Source organism: Anomaloglossus baeobatrachus, chromosome 6 (genome assembly GCF_048569485.1).
Source record: "Anomaloglossus baeobatrachus isolate aAnoBae1 chromosome 6, aAnoBae1.hap1, whole genome shotgun sequence".
NCBI lineage: Eukaryota > Metazoa > Chordata > Amphibia > Anura > Aromobatidae > Anomaloglossus > Anomaloglossus baeobatrachus.
The window spans coordinates 396,536,553-396,557,614 of NC_134358.1; the positions used below are offsets into that span (position 1 = coordinate 396,536,553).

The 21,062-nt window shown below is 43.9% G+C and overlaps 1 protein-coding gene across 4 annotated transcripts in view; it reads right to left on the reverse strand.

Annotated features, from left to right (window-relative positions):
- Positions 1-21,062, reverse strand: part of POU6F2 (POU class 6 homeobox 2) — a 722,749-nt gene that overhangs the window by 170,022 nt on the left and 531,665 nt on the right. For all 4 annotated transcript variants that reach the window (XM_075315111.1, XM_075315113.1, XM_075315110.1 and 1 more), the window contains exon 5: positions 15,346-15,689. In XM_075315111.1, the coding sequence (XP_075171226.1) occupies positions 15,346-15,689 (344 nt within the window). The remainder of the gene's footprint in view (positions 1-15,345; positions 15,690-21,062) is intronic.

Below are 21,062 nucleotides of genomic sequence, written 5' to 3' on the forward strand. Positions count from 1 at the left end.
TTGATGGAGGAGCGGAGGTTCTTGGTCAAAATCTCCAGGTAGGCCGTGCTATCCATCTTCCCATGGATGCGGACCAGATGGCCAGGCCCCTTGGCTGAGAAACAGCCCCACAGCATGATGCTGCCACCACCATGCTTGACTGTAGGGATGGTATTCTTGGGGTCGTATGCAGTGCCATCCAGTCTCCAAACGTCACGTGTGTGGTTGGCACAAAAGATCTCGATCTTGGTCTCATCAGACCAGAGAACCTTGAACCAGTCTGTCTCAGAGTCCTCCAAGTGATCATGAGCAAACTGTAGACGAGCCTTGACATGACGCTTTGAAAGTAAAGGTACCTTACGGGCTCGTCTGGAACGGAGACCATTGCGGTGGAGTACGTTACTTATGGTATTGACTGAAACCAATGTCCCCACTGCCATGAGATCTTCCCGGAGCTCCTTCCTTGTTGTCCTTGGGTTAGCCTTGACTCTTCGGACAAGCCTGGCCTCGGCACAGGTGGAAACTTTCAAAGGCTGTCCAGGCCGTGGAAGGCTAACAGTAGTTCCATAAGCCTTTCACTTCCGAATGATGCTCCCAACAGTGGAGACAGGTAGGCCCAACTCCTTGGAAAGGGATTTGTACCCCTTGCCAGTCTTGTGACCCTCCACGATCTTGTCTCTGATGGCCTTGGAATGCTCCTTTGTCTTTCCCACCTTGACCAAGTATGAGTGCTGTTCACAAGTTTGGGGAGGGTCTTAATTAGTCAGAAAAGGCTGGAAAATGAGATAATTAATCCAAACATGTGAAGCTCATTGTTCTTTGTGCCTGAAATACTTCTTAATACTTTAGGGGAACCAAACAGAATTCTGGTGGTTTGAGGTGTTGAATAATAAATGACTAAATAATAATAAATAAATGAATAAATGAATAAAATTTTCACAATTTAAAAAAAAAAAAAAAAGAAATAACATTCTTTTTTTGCTGCAGTGCATTTCACACTTCCAGGCTGATCTACAGTCCAAATGTCACAATGCCAAGTTAATTCCGAATGTGTAAACCTGCTAAATCTGCAGGGGGTTGAATACTACTTGTAGGCACTGTATCTATCTATCCATTTACCTGTCAGTCTATTATATAAATTAAATTAACAGTTTCATCTCTACTTAAACTCTTGGGACCTGATTCATTAACACTATCAAGCCTGGCGTAAAAGCTTTAAAAATCTCAAAATGTAGGTTTCTCCAAGCTCCAACAAAATGGACAGAGCTGGGATGAAGTAATGGATGCCATAGCTTGTCTAATTCTTGATTTCTTGATGAACTGCGTTTCATTCTCTAGATCAGAAATCTTACTCCAATACCTGACTGGAGTGAGATTTGTGGCATAGTTCACTGAGGTACACAAAACTCATCAAACTCTCCAGATGCATAAAGAGGTGTGTGTTACAGGGGGTTGTCTGATAATAAAACCTAAAGGAACATCAGACAGTCAGGGTCCACCATGCAAAGACTCTGCTGCAGACTATAGCAGAGTGCAATACCTCTGTTAAACTCACAGAGGAATATAATTAGTAAATAAGGCAATTCCTCCCTTACTTGGAGGGTGTGTGGAATGGTCTCTGTTAATGATCACAGAGACAAAAGCAGTGAGTGTGAAATGGCACCTACCTAGGTCCGTTCCTCTAGTGGTGCCAGAAGACGGACAGCAGCGTAAGCCGCACAAAGCTCCTACCTGCGTTCGCTCCACAAGTGTTCGAGGACACGAACCACTAGATATGGCACCTGCCTAGGTCCGCTCTTCTAGTGATGCAAAAGAGACGGACAGCAGCGTAAGCCGCACAAAGCTCCTACCTGCGTTCGCTCCACTAGTGTGCGAGGACACGAACCACTAGATATGGCACCTGCCTAGGTCCGCTCTTCTAGTGATGCAAAAGAGACGGACAGCAGCATAAGCCGCACAAAGCTCCTACCTCTGTTCGCTCCCCTAGTGTGCGAGGATATGAACAACTGCCAGATGCAGTGTAAGGAACATTACCCTAGCGGCAACGTCCACCTACGAGTAGAATCACAAGGCCCAGCCGGACCATGTGCCTCAGGCACCTGCCTATGTCCGCTTCCCTAAGAGGTAAGGATACGGACTGCAGCCAAAGCTGTAAGGTATAAGAACGCTACCCTGCCGGTAGCGCTCACCTAGCATAGACAGAGAGATGCCTAGAGGAACGTGCACAGAGCGTCTACTCTCATGCATGAACCAAGAGGACTGAGCGCCATGCGGCATGCGTCAGTGTCTTATATAGACTCTGTGCCTCATCCAAGATGGAGGACAACAGAGCCAATCCGCTGCCAGAACGACAGGAATGACGTCACGCTGGCCTATCACCGAGCAAAGCGTCACAAGCACATGACCAGCGACCAATCGGCATAGAAAGTGTCAGAGACATGTGACCACGTGTCACAAGCACATGACCAGTGGCCAATCGGCATAGAAGGTGTCAGAGACATGTGACCTCGTGTCAGCGATGATGTCACCCGCACATGTGCAATGGCTCCAAGATAGGACTTAGTCTCCAGTGCTTGCACATGTGCAGTAGCAAGAAATCTGGACATAGTCTCCAGTGCTCGCACATGTGCACTAGCAAGAAATCTGGACATAGACTCCAGTGCCACAGCAACCGTAACAGTACCTCTCTCTCAAGGGCCCCCCTCCCGGCAACGCAGGTAATCGGCAACTAAGTCGGGAGCATGGACAGCCTCCTCAGGCTCCCAAGAGTGATGTTCCGGGCCGTAGCCCTCCCAATCTATCAAGAAGAACCTGCGCCCTCTAACCATCTTAGAACCAACTATGGCTCGTACCTCATAGCTAGAGCGAGAGGAATCAGAGGCAGGAGAGTGCACTTCAAGAGCGTGAGGTAAAATTGCCGGCTTTAGCAGTGAAACATGGAATTTGTCATGGATCCTAAGATGGACGGGTAACTTCAATTGGTAGACTACAGGATTTACCTGTCGAAGAACCTCATAAGGACCCAGGAAGCGAGGAGCAAATTTGACAGAGCTCACTCTAAGTTTCACATGTTTTGCAGAGAGCCACACAAAGTCCCCTGGAGAAAAGACAGGAGCCGGGCGACGAAACCAATCGGACACCGTCTTCATACGGTCCTTAGCTGCTTGGATTGACTCTTGAGTCCGATCCCAAACCTCTCTGGCATTAGTTGCCCAGTCGGCCACAAGAGGAGGAGGTGCAGCAGCGGGAAACGGTACCGGTACCCTAGGGTGTTGCCCATTATTGAGTATGAACGGTGTCTGCCCAGTGGCCTTAGCCAGCGAATTGTTAAGGGCAAATTCTGCCCAGGGTAGGAGGGAGGACCAGTTATCGTGGTTCTCAGCAACAAAGTGTCGAAGGTATATAATCATGGATTGATTGGTACGCTCAACCAAACCATTGGTCTCCGGATGGTATGCCGAAGAGAGATTCAACTCAATTTGCAGAAGGCTACAAAGATTTCGCCAGAAACGGGAAGCAAATTGCGGGCCTCTATCACAAATGATACGATCTGGCATCCCGTGAAGCCTAAAGACATGCTTGAGGAATAGTTTGGCTAGTACCCTGGAAGATGGGATTCTCGATAACGGTACGAGATGAACCATCCGGGAGAAATGGTCCGTAATGACCCACACAAATCTATGTCCCTGTGAACACGGAAGATCACCCACAAAGTCCATGCCTACCACCTCCCATGGTCTATCTGGCACTGGTAAAGGATGCAAGAGCCCAGCCGGTCTCTGCCGTAATGGACGGTTGCGAGCACACGAGTATCAGGAACCGACATATCTCTTGACGTGGCTGGCTAAGTGTGGCCACCAATACCACCTCTCGAGTAACTCTCGTGTCTGTCTAATACCAAAATGCCCACCCACCTTTGAGGTGTGGGCCCACGACAGTATATCATTCTGTCGATCCGGCGGAACAAAGGTCATGCCCGGTGGGATTTGGTCTAACGTCACAGGGGAGAGTGTATGAAAAACCCTGGAGGGAAGGATAAGACGAGGTTCGTCAATCTCTTCCTGGGTAGAAACCATAGAGCGAGACAGGGCGTCTGGCTTGTTATTCTTACTCCCAGACAGATAGTTGATGGAGAAGTGAAAGCGGGAGAAAAACAAGGACCATCGGGCCTGGCGAGGATTCAGATGCTGAGTGGTTTGTAAGTACGTCAGATTCTTATGGTCTGTATAGATCTGGAAAGGATGTTTCGCTCCTTCCAGCAAGTGACGCCACTCCTCCAAGGCTAATCTCAGGGCGAGCAGTTCCCTATCCCCAATGGTATAGTTTCTCTCTGCCGGTGAAAAGGTTTTAGCAAAGAAGAAACACGGCCTTTTTCTACCTGCACCGTTCTTTTGATACAAGACAAGACCGCACCAGCACCCACTGAAGAGGCATCAACCTCCAAGAGGAAGGGCTTATTCTCATCGGGTCGTTGAAGAACGGGAGCAGTTGAAAAGTGTCTTTTTACTGCCTCAAAAGCCTGGGATGTCTCAGTAGACCAGACTTTTGGATTAGCACCTTTCTTAGTCAAGGCCACCAAAGGGGCCACCAAAGTAGAGAAATGGGGTATGAACTGCCTGCAATAATTTATGAATCCTAAGAAGCGTTGCACCGCCTTCAAGGAATGAGGTTCGGACCATTCCAGGACAGCAGAGAGCTTCGCAGGATCCATAGCCATACCCTCTTGTGAGATAATGTAGCCCAAAAAAGGCAAGGATGACTGCTCGAATACACATTTTTCGAGTTTAGCAAACAAAGAGTGCTCCCTTAAATGGGAAAGGACACGAACGACATCCTGACGATGAGTCTCCAGATCAGGAGAAAAAAATCAGGATGTCGTCCAGATACACCACGACGGAGGATAACAGTAAATCCCTGAACACATCGTTTACGAAGTCCTGAAATACTGCGGGTGCATTACATAAACCAAAAGGCATGACGAGGTATTCATAGTGACCGTCTCGGGTGTTAAAAGCGGTCTTCCATTCGTCACCCTCTCGAATTCGTACCAAGTAATACGCACCCCGCAGATCCAACTTCGTAAAAACCTGAGCTCCCCTCAGTCTGTCAAAGAGCTCCGAAATTAAAGGTAACGGGTATTTGTTCTTTATCGTGATTGCGTTGAGACCCCTGTAATCTATGCAGGGACGCAAATCACCCTCTTTCTTCCAAACAAAGAAAAACCCAGCTCCCGTGGGAGAGACAGACTTCCGAATGAACCCCTTCTCTAATCTCTCTCTTATATAAGTCGACATGGCCTCAGACTCAGGTATTGACAGGGGGTAAACCCTGCCCTTAGGTGGAACCGAACCTGGGATAAGGTCTATGGCACAGTCATATGGCCTATGGGGTGGAAGAACCTCAGCACCCTGTTTGGAGAACACGTCAGCGAAATCCAAATAGGGTGTAGGTATGGGAGAGAGATCAGTTGATGCAACCGCCACGACCTTAGGTGGTAAAGGAAGACATCGGGACTGACATTTCGAACCCCAACTAATAATGCTGTCAGACTCCCAGTCAATTAGAGGAGCATGGGTCCGAAGCCATGGGAGACCCAGAAGAACGTCGTCTATAACCTCAGGCAAAACAAGAAAAGAAATCTCCTCTATGTGACCCTGAGACAGGGAAAGGCGCAAGGGAACTGTCCTCAATGTAATGGAGTCAGACAACATAGTCCCATTAACAACACGGACAGGAATAGGCGCCTCTAACATGATAGAGGGAATATTGTGTCTCTTTACAAATCCTGAGGACACAAAAGTCCCGTCAGCTCCGGAATCCACAAAATCCATAATAGGCCATGTATTCTCAGAGAATGAGAGCGGACCTTGGATACTACACTTAGAGGGTGCAGAAGACGTCTCTAGTAACCCCCCTCTAATGGTTACTAGGCCTGGGAGTTTCCCTGACGGCTAGGACACTTGTTGGCATAGTGCCCAGCCTGACGACATACGTACCATATAGGAGGACCAGACTTGCGTAGTCTGGAGGACGTATAACCTAACTCCATAGGAGTGGGAGATGTTTCAGATGCTGAGGAAGATGGTAGTGGACCCTCAACAACTGGAATAGCCAGATGCTTAGGGCTTGAGGAAGAGACCTCGAGTCTACGTTCCCTATGGCGTACGTCGATCCTCGTTGCTACTGTGATCAAGTCCTCCAGAGAAGCAGGGACCTCACGAGTAGCAAGAGCATCCTTGACATAGCCTGCCAACCCTCTCCAGAAGATAGGAATCAACACCTTCTCTGGCCAATCTAGTTCTGCCACCAGAGTTCTAAAAGCAATGGCATAAGAACTAGTGGATAACGAACCCTGAGACAGATCTAACAGTCTCAGAGCCGCATCATGGGTAACCTGCGGACCCATGAATACCGCCTTAAGAGCATCAAGAAAGTCTTGATGTCTCAGAGTAACCACATCAGAGCGCTCCCATAGGGGAGTCGCCCATTCTAAGGCTTTGTCCTGAAGTAAGAAGATGATAAAGCCTACTCTGGACCTCTCTGTAGAGAACCGAGAAGAGTTGACCTCTAGGTGTATCTGACACTGACTAATGAAACCACGACATGATCTGGCATCGCCAGAATATCTGTTTGGCAGAGCAAGTCGAGGATCATGTGCAGATGTCACCATGGTCTGAGGTTTATCCTCTATACTCTTGAGCCGCGACTCAAGTACTTGTATGTAACGGTGTAACTGCTGATATTCTGCCATAACTGCCAGACCCTTGGCTCAGTCCTAATATTACGGGGGGCTGTCTGATAATAAAACCTAAAGGAACATCAGACAGTCAGGGTCCACCGTGCAAAGACTCTGCTGCAGACTATGGCAGAGTGCAATACCTCTGTTAAACTCACAGAGGAATATAATTAGTAAATAAGGCAATTCCTCCCTTACTTGGAGGGTGTGTGGAATGGTCTCTGTTAATGATCAAAGAGACAAAAGCAGTGAGTGTGAAATGGCACCTACCTAGGTCCGTTCCTCTAGTGGTGCCAGGAGACGGACAGCAGCGTAAGCCGCACAAAGCTCCTACCTGTGTTCGCTCCACTAGTGTTCGAGGACACGAACCACTAGATATGGCACCTGCCTAGGTCCGCTCTTCTAGTGGTGCAAAAGAGACGGACAGCAGCGTAAGCCGCACAAAGCTCCTACCTGCGTTCGCTCCACTAGTGTGCGAGGACACGAACCACTAGATATGGCACCTGCCTAGGTCCACTTTTCTAGTGGTGCAAAAGAGACGGACAGCAGCATAAGCCGCACAAAGCTCCTACCTCTGTTCGCTCCCCTAGTGTGCGAGGATACGAACAACTGCCAGACGCAGTATAAGGAACGTTACCCTAGCGTCAACGTCCACCTACGAGTAGAATCACAAGGCCCAGCCGGACCATGTGCCTCAGGCACCTGCCTATGTCCGCTCCCCTAAGAGGTAAGGATACGGACTGCAGCCGAAGCTGTAAGGTATAAGAACGCTACCCTGCCGGTAGCGCTCACCTAGCATAGACAGAGATATGCCTAGAGGAACGTGCACAGAGCGTCTACTCTCATGCATGAACCAAGAGGACTGAGCGCCATGCGGGGTGCGTCAGGGTCTTATATAGACTCTGTGCCTCATCCAAGATGGAGGACACCAGAGCCAATGCGCTGCCAGAACGACAGGAATGACGTCACGCTGGCCTATCACCAAGCAAAGCGTCACAAGCACATGACCAGCGACCAATCGGCATAGAAAGTGTCAGAGACATGTGAACACGTGTTACAAGCACATGACCAGTGGCCAATCAGCATAGAAGGTGTCAGAGACATGTGACCTCGTGTCAGCGATGATGTCACCCGCACATGTGCAATGGCTCCAACATAGGACATAGTCTCCAGTGCTTGCACATGTGCAGTAGCAAGAAATCTGGACATAGTCTCCAGTGCTCGCACATGTGCAGTAGCAAGAAATCTGGACATAGACTCCATTGCCACAGCAACCGTAACAGTGTGCACCTGTTCATGAATTAGGAGTGTGTGTCTCCAGGCCCTTGGACTCTGAAAATATGCAATTGTATGAAACATTAAAAGGGTTGTCCAGGGCTTCTCCTTTAACAATGGCTGGATGTAAGCAATGTACAGAGCAGATTCGCACACATCCAAACATTGATAAGCAGCTGTTGCCAATGAGTTTTAAGTAGGGACCCTGCAACTAGCAGCAATAGCACCAGTAAAATTTATTAGTTAGTGGGGAAATGAAAGATTCTAATTTTAAGCTTAATTTTGAAGCCTTAACCTGCATGCACAGTTGTGAGCTAAGTGATGCAAGCTTGTGTTTAAATTTTCTCAGTTGGAACTTTGCCTTCCTAAAGGGAACTTGTCGAAAACTTCTACTCTCCCTCAAACCATTTATAAAACTGTGTAGCCCTTTAAAAATAAGCCAGTCAATCCCTTTACGGCCCCAAAGCTTTGCTGCAGCAGCCCCAAATCACATTTGGAAATTCAGTATACATCAGCTTGGAAGTGCATTGGGGCGTAACAATGAACGTCCAACCAATCTGTCTGATATTGTATTCTCTGCCCAGCACCACGCTCTTCTGGTTGATTGACTGGTCGTTGGCCAAGTATGAGTGAATTCAACTGGTCAATCAACCAAAGTGAAGTTTCCCTAGGCAATTGAATACAGTATGATTCTAAGGATCTGGAAGTGCATCGTCACTCCGCAATGCACTTCCAGACTGAGGTTTACTTAACTTTAAAATGTGATTTCTCAATGCTGTTGTGTTGCTTTGGGGTCATATAACTACTAATTATCTCATAATTAAATAGGCTATATAATCATGTAAATGGTTTTGGAGAGGCAAATAGGAGTTTCTGAAAGGTTTCCGTGAAATTCTCATTTGTTACCTGCACCAGCTTCTATGGGCAATATGGTGTGCAAAATACAGCTTCTTAGAACTCATCGGCCTTATAACATTGCATTCAACCAAGTAACATATCATCCCCAGTCCAGGTTATCACCAGACAAATGTGGACAGTTGGTCAGCTGATATAAATTGACTGGGTAATACAATAGCTGTACCAGGCTTATGATTTGAACAAGAGTGAAAGACAGACATATCTATATTCTTGTGCCATTCTCGTGCATTGTAGGTGCATCTCAAAGGGGCTCTCCCATCAAAATATTTTATTACATATCCACATGAGCAGTTGGGTCCAACTTCTAGGACCTTCATTAATCTAATGTCCCATGTGAGTGGAGTAGTAGTGTCCATGTATGACTAGTGCTCCCATATACAGTAAATAGACTGGTGGCCACATATACACATTACTGCACCATTACTGGGCACGGGATTGGACCCCTATCTAGCATACATGAGGTTCCTTATTTACCTGCACTCAACCTCTGATCCTCAAAAGATTTCCTTCTCACCTCCCATCTTATCTCCTCTTCCCACAATCGCATACAAGACTTCTCCCATGCCTCCCCTATACTCTGGAACGCTCTACCCCAACATATCAGACTCTCACCTACCATGGAAACTCAAAAGGAACTTGAAGATCTACCTCTTCCAACAATTCTACAACCAGCAATAACCCTCAGTCCGCTATAACGCTGCATGACCAGCTCTACCCTCATCTACTGTATCCTTACCCATCCCTTGTAGACTGTGAGCCCTCGCGGGCAGGGTCCTCTCTCCTCCTGTACTAGTCTGTACATTGTATTGTTCATGATTATTGTAGTTGTTTCTATTATGTGTACCCTTTTTCACGTGTAGCGCACCATGGAATAAATGGCACTATAATAATAAATAATAATAATACTAATACATTTGTCACTTCTCAACTTATGGATAGGTGATAAATTATATTGATGGTATTCCTATTTAAAGAACATCCCTCAAACATCTCACAATCCTTACCCCAACTGATAACACACAGCATAGATTATCGATTACCCAGATTTAACGTAAAAAAACCCTGTACTGAAAAACTAAAACCCTTTTTATATATTTATTATGTACTTTAATAGAGAAGTGGAAAGGAACAGTTTAAGAATATCAATATTCTTCTAGATGATGATGTAGTGTTAATATTTGTTCATTTTGTGAAACTTTTAGTCATTTCACCTAGGCAAGTCCCTTTCATTTAATTTCCTCTCTGAAGAAACAACATTGTTGGTATCTCTATAGAAATAATTGTTGTTATCCTTCAGAGTTTTTGAAACAAACAACATCATCATTTTGAATTACTGTCTTCTCTTGACAATCTTTGCATTGCACTAAACTAATATCCTTCAGATGGATTCTGAATAATGTAGAAGGAAGAAACTGGCAGAAAATAAGAAGGAATCAAAGATTCTTAAATGAAATTTAAGCTGTCAAGTATTAAGCTTGGTTTAATATTACGCTACACTATTATCAACCGTTTTATGTTCTGAATTTACACATTTGTAATTTGATTTCTATGATGTGCTGCACGACATTGCAGCAGATACACAGATGTATCTAGATACCAGGCGTGTGGCTTTAGTAAATATAGGATAAGTTATTTATGGGGTCCAATCTTAGAGACCCCACCAATTACTACCATACCAGTCAAAGCCACATGTTGTATGGGCATCTTTTTGTGTAAACAATGGGTCTTCTTTCTACTGATGAGAAGGTATATAATTATTGATTTAATTATTTATTTTTTTTATTTTTGTTTTTTAAAAAGCAGCATGCAGTTCCTCTTTTTTTGATACACAGCCAAAATAAGCCCTTGGCTGGGGGGCAACAGCCTGTAGCTGTGGTTTTATCTGTGCTGGTTTCAGTATACTGGGGGGAGGGGACCCTACACCATTTTTTATTTATTTATTTACTTTACACTGCAGTATAAGGCTTGCGCGCCCATGATCAGTGTTCGCAGTATTTTGTACGCAGCATGTTTCAGCTGCATCCAAAACACTGCGATGTACAGTAAAAGCATAGTTGATGGGAGTTCTAGACATCCCATGCCAACTGTGTGTGTACAGTCTGCAGTGTAAACTGACCTGCGGGGTGGCCTCCCAAGCTGCAACCATGTCAATTGTGTGGTGCGGATGCCCAAGTGTTCTCGACAGGGAGAACAAAAGAGAATGACCGCAGCTGCCTGAGCTTGGATCATGGGCACAGGCAGCTGCAGTCTCCTGGGGACAGCAGTCGTTGCCCCACAGAACAGGACCTGCCGCATCCAGGACACAGTGGGTCCTGATCATGTGCACATACCCTAAGGCCACAAACAGCGCCTGTGATTGCAGCCAATTCTGGAGGGTGGAAGCGTGGTCTACTAGCAGCCAATCAGAGCCATCGGTGGTCAGGGGAAACCAATTAATATGTATGAGCACTGAAGTAGCATTACAGCCGCATGGGAGGCTCGATAAGTATATCGCTCCTACTTTAACAAATTATTTTACAGGTTGTTCAGGTCCCCATAGACTTATATGGGGTTTGGCATCCAGGAAGATATTTGGATTCAAGTCCAGGCCCAAACCTGACTTTTTTTCAAGTCCAGCCGGACCCACCGGACTCCAACATCTGCGGATTTGTTCATTCATATTCATTACGAATACGATAGGTTATCAATATAAAGACATCATTCTAATATCCTAATAGAGATATAAAAGTAACAACCCTCAGACAGGGGAACTGAGAAGACTCCTATTTCTAAGAGGTCATGGGGAGTTATATTTTTACATTATTCTTTTTAAAACTGCTATTTGCAGAGATTGATCATGGGATCAAGGAATGCATTCCTTGATCCCATGATAGATTAGAAAGAACATTTTCAAATGATTTTGATTTATTCAGCTTTGTGTATAAGTGCCTCACACAGAAATACACTTACATGCATTGGCCAGCTATCAATGTTATCACTTTGGCAAAATAGTTGTACTACTGGTTCCATGACCAAATCAATGTAACACTGAGGTGTTAGTGTATCTAATGAAGAATAGTCGAAAAGCCACTCAGGAACACTGTAAAATGTGGATCTACCTCTGCGCTGCTGGAAATATGACACACGTACAGGCGAAGTATAATGCAAGGTGGATTAATTCAATGCGCTTCGAAGTGAACCCCACTTCTTCATCAGGAAATCCACCAGAATGACGAAAATTTGTAATACAGGCCATAAATAAACTGCTGGTTGTTAAAAAAAAAAGGCCGCCAAAACAAAACACATGACAATGAGTCAGAGTTCAAAAGGTTAAAATGGGCGTATAGTCTGTATGTTGTCTGATGCAGAATATACGCACGCATATATATGCATCAGACAACGTGCAGACTATACGCACATTCTAACCTTTTTAACTCTGGCTCATTGTCATGTGTTTTATTTTGTCGGCCTTTTTTTTTTTTTTTTTACTAATGTTGTCTATGATTCTGGTGGATTTCCTGATGAAGTGGGGTAACACTTCAAAACGCGTTGAATTAAACCATCTTGCTTTATACTTCTCCTGAACGTGTGTCGTATCTCCAGCAGTGCAGTGGTTGATTCCCATTTTACAATGTTTCTAAGTGGCTTTTGGGCTTTTCTAGCAAGGTAACTCTGCAGCAGCTGGTTACAGGCTTTATATCTAGTTGTGTAATACACAACTTAATAAGGTGAGCATATTCCCTTATTTATTTTTACTCTGTATTTTGGGTAAGATCCTATTGCGCTTTTTTCCTCTCCAGCACTTTAATAATGAAGAATAGTGAAATTCCTGCCTGAAAGCCTCTTCATGGCATTTTTCATGTGGCCTACTGATTAATCTCCAGCTATCATTGCATCCAAGACCAAAGCAGTACTCAACGATAAAGAGGATGGAATTCCATTCCAGCTTCCATTGCTCCATTACAGCCTCCAGTCTCCTTCTAGAGACCACATTAGCAACACAGAGACGAGGACTTGATGAAGGAACATCACACTGGTCCTTCTCCTGAGAGTATGATTATGGTATGGATGTGGCATAATGTACAGTAGTAGCCAGATTAATCTTGTTTTCATTCCAGGTACACTAACAGCTTGGTGCTACATTGATTTGGTGGTGAAAACATTAGTACAGCCCTATCTAGAAAGTGTCCCAAGCCATTTTTCAACATAACATCAGGCCACAAGTTGTTCTTGCTACTGTGAGCAAAATGCATAGCCTAAATGTGCCTACTATGGCTTCCATATCATGCAGTGTCTTCAGACACTGTCTCATCGAGCACATCCAGGGCATTATTGGTCAGCAATTGAAAAAGCAGCTGCCAGCAGCAGATCTTGATGATTTGCATTCCCAAATGCGTTTAGTTTGAATGATCACTCCTCAGACAAGCATTAATAACCTCATTGTTAGTAGTTTAGGAGTATTAGTGCATGAATTTCTGCATATGGCACTAATAATTAATGCTGAATAAATTGAGATCTTTACCAAATTTTTATTTCATTTTTTCACCATTTCATATCATTAATTTGTCTATCGATCTTGTGATTTCCATCAGTCTATGACTTTTCCTTCTTGGTGTTGCAATTTCAATGGGCAAAATTCATATAGATAATGTATAAATAACGAATATATTATTATTACTATGAACTGCCCAGTCTGTCATACTATGGGCTGTTTAGTGGATGTAAATTACTCTCACTATTATATCTCCTTTGATATCAGGCAGGTGCACAAATATAAAGAGGTCTATCTCAGGAACAGATTTTCCGAAAAAGTGCATACATTGTATTCCATCGGTCTTTAAACAAGACATATCACTACATAATGTTACTAGTAATAGGGTTATTACTGTGACAACTTTATAGATTTTTTATGGGTAAATGAGTTATTGTTGCCATTGACACATGATATATGGTATGTGCAGAGAGAATCTAATGAAGCCTAGACTGCCTTGCATACATAGGCTGAAAAAAACATCACAGCAATCACGACATTTCTATATTGAGTATTTAATAAACCTCCACCATATTCTTCTGTTCAGTCTTTTGTTCTTCAGTTAGAATCATCATTAGATTGTGCGAGAAATCCATCATGTTTAGAAGGTTCTCTTAAACTCAAAGTCATTAGACAAATATTTTTAGGCAAACTCCCCCAAATTTATTGTAAATGTATTCGTTATAGGCTAGTATTATCTTAGATGGCTTTAAGGTGCCCATGCAGTTATTCCACCTGACTCCCCAATACACATGCATACTCGGTTTGACAGATCATGCATGTGCTTTCAATGGTAAGAGGGGCTATTTTCCTCAAATGGCTTTGTATTTTCCCAAGAACAAAAGGACTTAAAGTTGAAAGTCATCAGTAACAATTGATCTTTTTCTAACAGATTATTCAAGTCAGGAGACTCCAAAACACATGGGAGATTGTGGGTCCCACCAAAGTCAATAGGTTCTATCTCCTTTGCTCTTATCTGTATGGATACCTTAAGGGTTTACTTTTAAGCTGGTGTCACACTAAGCGACAGCGACAACGACGTCGCTGTTACGTCACCATTTGCGGTGACGTAACAGCGACCTTGTAAGTCGCTGTTATGATCGCTGCTTAGCTGTCAAACACAGCAGAAGCAGCGATCATAACGTCGCTGTGCTACATGTGCAGAGAGCAGGGAGCCGCGCTTAGCGCTGGCTCCTTGCTCTCCTAGGTACAGTACACATCGGGTTAATTAACCCGATGTGTGCTGCAGCTACATGTCACAGTGCAGAGAGCAGGGAGCCGCGCGCACTGCTTAGCGCTGGCTCCTTGCTCTCCTTGCTACAGTATACATCGGGTTAATTACCCGATGCGTACTGCAGCCACATGTGCACAGAGCAGGAGCCGGCACTGGCAGCAAGAGCGGAGGCTGGTAACCAGCGTAAACATCGGGTAACTAGGGAAAGGTCTTCCCTTGGTTACCCGATGTTTACGCTGGTTACAGCTTACCGCAGCTGCCAGTGCCGGCTCCTGATCGCTTCATTTCGTCGCTCTCTCGCTGTCACACACAGCGATGTGTGTGTCACAGCGGGAGAGTGACGACCGAAAAATGAAGCTGGACATTCAGCAACGACCGGCGACCTCACAGCAGGGGCCAGGTCGTTGCTGGATGTTACACACAGCGACAGCGACGGGACGTCGCTGCAACGTCACAGAAAATGGTGACGTAGCAGCGACGTCGTTGTCGTCGTCGTTATGTGTGACACCAGCTTAAGCCATAAACTTTTGTGCATTTTTTTCTGTCAATGGTCATGTTGATAAAAACTGATAAATAACAGCTATAAGGTACCGTAATTTAGTGCAGTCACAGTATAGTAACAGTAATATCTGAACACTACTAGGGCTTATATAACCTCAACATCCATTTCAGGTAGAAAACTAGCTTGCTTACCTGCAATGGGTTTGGCGGGGTCATTGGGGATGGAAGGCCATGTCCTGGTGATTGATTGGGCTTTTGGGGAGAGCTGCAGGGCTGCTGGCTTGTAGCAGGTTGGTTCTGGCTTTTGTTCGGTGTTTGGTTTTGCTGCTGTTGCTGATTTTGCTGCTGTTGGGATGGCTGTGAGGGATGGGGCTGAGATGATTGCTGGGGAGATTGCTGATGCTGAGCTGTAACTTGCTGCTGCGGCTGTTGCTGTTGTTGCTGCTGTGATCCTTGATGATGATGGTGGTGATGATGCTGATGAAGCTGCTGTAGATGCTGAAGTTGTTGAAGTTGTGAGTTCAGGGATGAGGTAGCTGTAATTAACCAAAACAATGGGTTATGTAGTAATAAACAAATGTTTATGGTTAGATTTCACTTATCCTTTAGTCATAGTAAGGCTAGGGTCATACAACCGTATTTTAGGTCTGACAAAACCGCACGCATCATTTACTTTCGTAAGTTGGACTGCACTCGGCCATGCAAGTCTATGGGTCTGTTAAATAATAATAATAAATAATAATATTGGACTTTAAATGGATGACATCCCAGAGTGGTCCGAATTTCAAAAGCTGGCAGAATGGAGAAGATGGAGAATTTTTTAACATCTCCACATCCAAGAAAATCGGATCAAAACTATGATCAAACTCTGATCAAAGTCTGATCAGAATGTGATTAACATACTCAATCCGAATTTCTCAGAAGAGTGAACATATGGTCATGTGACCCTAAACTTAAAGAGGTTTGTCCATTACTTTAACATCGACGGCCAATCAGTTATTGTTGGTGCTGGTGGTTGAGTGTGGCAACCTTTTTCTCCTAGGTTAGTTAGTTAGGAGGAAAGTGTCATTTTTGCCGATGACTCCCTCTGGTGGACCTCATTGATTCACTTTTGGGGGAGATATTTTTATTATCTGGTCAGGCACTAAGGATGATATCCAATGTTTTGTGAGGAGTAGTAATACCAACGAAATAGGCCTCATGTTTACCAGTGAAATCCACGACATTTCTCTTTCTTTCGTGGACATTTTCTTTATGGTGGATAAGCAGGGACACCTTTCCTACAGGACTTTTAGAAAACCTAGTATGACCAATAGCCTCCTGAGGTGGGACAGTTTTCATCCTGTCCCGCTCAGGAGGGGTATCCCTAAGGGGCAATATTTGCGCAAGAAAAGAAATTGCTCTAATGAACAGGATTTATTCAGACAATCTAGGGACCTCAGAAATAGGTTTCGACAGAGGGGATACCCAGATGATGTCTTACGGGGTGCCTTTAACAATGCTCTTGGAAAAACCAGAGAGTCTCTCCTTCAACCTAAAGTAAAAGAGAAGTTAGAGGAACTAATCAGAATTATAGGCACTTTTGACTGTCAATCTGACAGAATTTAAATATCTTACAAAGACACTGGGGTATCCTTCTTGCCCATCCAGACATACGTGATGTTATTTCTACTCACACCTTGATTACTTTCAGACGTACTGGCTCGATGAGAGATCAGCTTGTACACAGCCTTTGTTCAAGACCCACTGCACCAGGCACATGGCTGGATAGAAAACCCAGCGGATGTTTCTGTTGTGGTTACTGCAAATATTGCAGCTGGATTTTGACAACTAAAACCTTCCAAAGTGTGAGCACTGGGAAGCAATATATCATTCGTGATTTTGCCAATTGTAAGTAGGGTAGTGAACATGGCCACCTGCCAAACCCCCCTAAATTACGTGGGCAAGACAACAAAAGAGTTATGCAGACAAGAGGGAGAGCATTTGGGAGATATAAAACATAAGAGGGATATACCCTTCGTTCATCATGTCTGGGAATATCATCATGGTAATATGAGGTCTATCTCTTTTGTTGTCTTGGAGGTCATTCGGCCCAATATCAGAGGAGGGGACTTGGATAGGAGGGTGTTACAAAAGGAATGTTGGTGGATCTTCTATTTGCAGTTTTAAACACCATTGGGTCTTAATGAAAGACTTACATTTTCTCCTTTTCTATGATGCTCTTCCATGTTGACATTTACTTAGGTATATACTTTGGTCTTTTCAAGCAGCCGGAAATGCTCAGTTCCAGAGCTGTCCTGTCTTCTGATAGTGGTCGTGCACAGCTGACTCCTCTTGATATAAATGGGTGGTGGCTGTGCAGTAACCAGCTGCAGCCACTATGAGAAGATGGTACTCTGGAACTGAGCATTTCTGGCCGAATGCTGCTGCTGCAGCACAGAGAACAGCTGATCGATCGGTGTGCTGGGTGTCAGACCCCGACCGATCAGACATTTATTACCTATCCTAATGATAGGCCATCAATGTTAAAGTTGTGGACACTCTTTTTATACTATAACTTCATCTTTCTACTACGGAAAGGGTTGGATGACATTCATAAGAATTTTTAAATAATATAAATTCTTTTGTTATTACAAGATATCTGCAACTGTGAGTGATCATTTCAGAAATACACTTCATTATCACTTAGGACCAATTTTTGCATGTTATCACTTAGACTTGCAACCACTACAAAGGTAGCTAAAGAGATTAAACTAAACAACATTAATAGGAATATTTTGCAAAGCTTTTGCCACGTAATCTTAGAACAAGATGCTGTAAAGACAGAGACCCTGATTCCAGTCATGTAGTCCTCTATACTAATGAGCTCTGAATACCCCCTCACCTTACTACTGATTGACAGTTTTCTGCAGACAGCTGCCAATCAGTGGTGTGGGCAGGGTTATACAGAACAGTGATTTTATCAAAACTGCTGCAAGCAACCCAGTAAGTGATACCTCACTGAAATAGGTCTCTGCCTCTACATTATGCTGCTTTCAGATGGGAATGCAAAAAACTGGTGACAAATTCACTTTAAGTTCTATGAATAAAAAAGACACAGTAAACTTCTATACTCCAGGTAATGGTGGCTGTAGGCAACCAGCATGTTAACTATGTAATTGACTGGAAGTGCTTAGAAAATCAAAGCTTTAAATAATGATATGTTAACAACTTTGGCTGTTTATATGTATTGGAAAGCTGTTGGCTGATAGCTTTTTCTTGCAACCCCTTTATAAACATAGACATAGACATTCAGCTTTGTTGAGCATCTGTTGTCAGTAGGAGGTGGTGAAGCTGCCACTGCCAGATACCTCTGTGAACAGTTTATCTCACTGAGAACAGAAGGATTGAGATGTTAAAATTCAACTGCCTTTTTCCCATATTTCCTCGTGTCCATGCACGGACCCCAAAAACGGGCTTTTCAAGTAAGTCAGTGCTATTGTTCGGGTCTGGCCACCAGGATTAAAAAAATTAATAAATAAATAAAAAGGAATCTAAATGGGGATTAAAGCAGTTATACTTACCAAGTGTCTGCACGGCTGTCACACTGCTTTGGGCCCGCTCATTAAATCTCATGACTAGTCACTGCTTTTCTCAACCACCTTCTGTGACAGTGGCTGTGATTGGTTGAAGACAGACTTCCGGTGTACTGGCATCTGTGATTAGTTGCCCTTACACTAGCTGTTTGGGTTTTCGAAATAGAGTGTAAAAAAGAACATTTTTTAAAAAAATGGGGTAGGATCCCACATATTTTTATACATAGCACAGATAAAGCTGACAGCTGGAGGCTGGAGCCCCCAGCTATGTGCGTTATCTTGGCTATGTATCAAAATACAAGGGACCCCATGTTGCTTTTTTAAAATAATTTAAATAAATAATTTAAAAAAATGTTGTGACATCGCCCCATTTTCATACCCAGCCAAGATAAAGCAGACACCTGGGGGCTGGTATTGTCAGGCTGGGTAAGCGCATAATTATTGGGTCCTCCCAAACCTAAAAATAGCCCCCAGCTGCACCACAATTGGTGCATACATTAGATGCACCAATCCTGATGCTTTACCCCTCTCATCCCAATTGCACTGTAGTGGTGGCAATTGGGGTATTATAAGGGGTAAATGACAGCTGTGATTTATCAAAAAATGACAGCTGTCATCAAGCCTGAGGTTAGTAATGGGTAGAGGGTCTATAAGACCCCGCCTATTACTAGCTGTGAAATTAAAAAGAAATAAAAAACAAAGAAAAATCCTGTATTATTTATTTTTAAAAACACCCTCTTTCTCCAATTTATTAACCTCCAAAACACCCCTGAAGGTCCGACGTAATCCATACCATGACATTAATGATTCCGGCTCTGCTACAGCCTGAGATTACAGTGCACGGTCACATTAGAAAATATGCCCAATCACTGCGGATTGTGGGACACACTGACGGAGCAGCAGCTGTGACAGTGGTGAGATCAGTGAGTTAACTGGAGGTCACAGCTACCGATTCCCATGGTACCCCCAGCTGTGACCTCAGGTGAACTCACCGAAATCAATGCTGTATTACCAGATTAGGCTGTGGGCGCATATTGAGTATTTGGTTGCAGAAATTTCTACACCAAATCTGCATCTCCTGGCAGAAAAACTGACCAAAAATGCAATGTTTTTGGTGAGTGCAAAGAAACAAATATCCAGCTCACCCCAAGATGTCCGCACTCCTGGTGGTGTTGAAGCAGGAAATCCCGCTGCTGTTCAGCGTCTGAGACACAGGGGAGCAAAGGAATGATCCAGCTTCACGTTTCCATAAAAACACAGCTTTAATGAAAAACTTTTTTAAAATACAAAGAATATTTTTCTTGTAATAAAGATAAGCCACAAAAGTATACCATCACTGAGTCTGATATATATATACCATCCAAAGGTTCTTTAAACCGCACACCAGACACATTTCGAGCACATGGCTCTTAGACCTTGGTGAAACACGTCTGGTGTGCGGTTTAAAGAACCTTTGGATTTTTTCTGACTCAGAGATGGTATACTTTTGTGGCTTATCTTTATTACAAGAAAAATATTCTTTGTATTTTAAAAAAGTTTTTCATTAAAGCTGTGTTTTTATGAAAACATGAAGCTAGATCATTCCTTTGTTCACAAATGAATTTTTGGTGCATTTTTCTGCCAGGAGATGCAGATTTGGTGCAGAAATGTCTGCAACCAAGTACTTAATGTGCGCACATAGCCCAATATGGTAACCTGGCATGGAATTCAATGAGTTCAACTGATGTCACAACTGGGATTCCCTCGGTACTCCAGTTACAGCATCAGGTGAACTTACCTTAGGTGAACTCATTGAACTCATTCCTGGATTGCTGGAGCCTGTGTGCACTTCAGTAATCCAAAATTTAGTTCAATGCTGTTGGATTACCTAATTATTGATTTTAAAGATGTCGGTTAATCAGGTATCCAGCACGATTGAAGTCAATAATCTTGTAATCCTGGACCATTGAACTCAATGCTGGATTGCCGGACTTGAGTCCAATGAAATCACCTCAGGTGAGTTCACCTGAGGTCACAGCTGGGGTTTTTTGAGAACTGATAGCTGTGACCTCAGCGGAACTTACTGATGTTACTGCTCTCACAGCTGTGGCTCTGTCAGTGTGTCCTGCAGCCTATAGTGATCTGTCATAGTTTTTAAAGTGACCACACACTCTGACTTCAAAATGTAGCAGAGCTAGGATTATCATGGAACATTGTGGTGAGGATTACGTTGGACCTGCAAAGGTGTTTTGAGAGTTAATTAATTGGAGAAATAGGGTTTTTTGTTATTTTTTCTTTTTATTTTGTGTTTGTTTTTTTTTTGTTTTGTGTTTATTCCTTTTTACTTACACAATT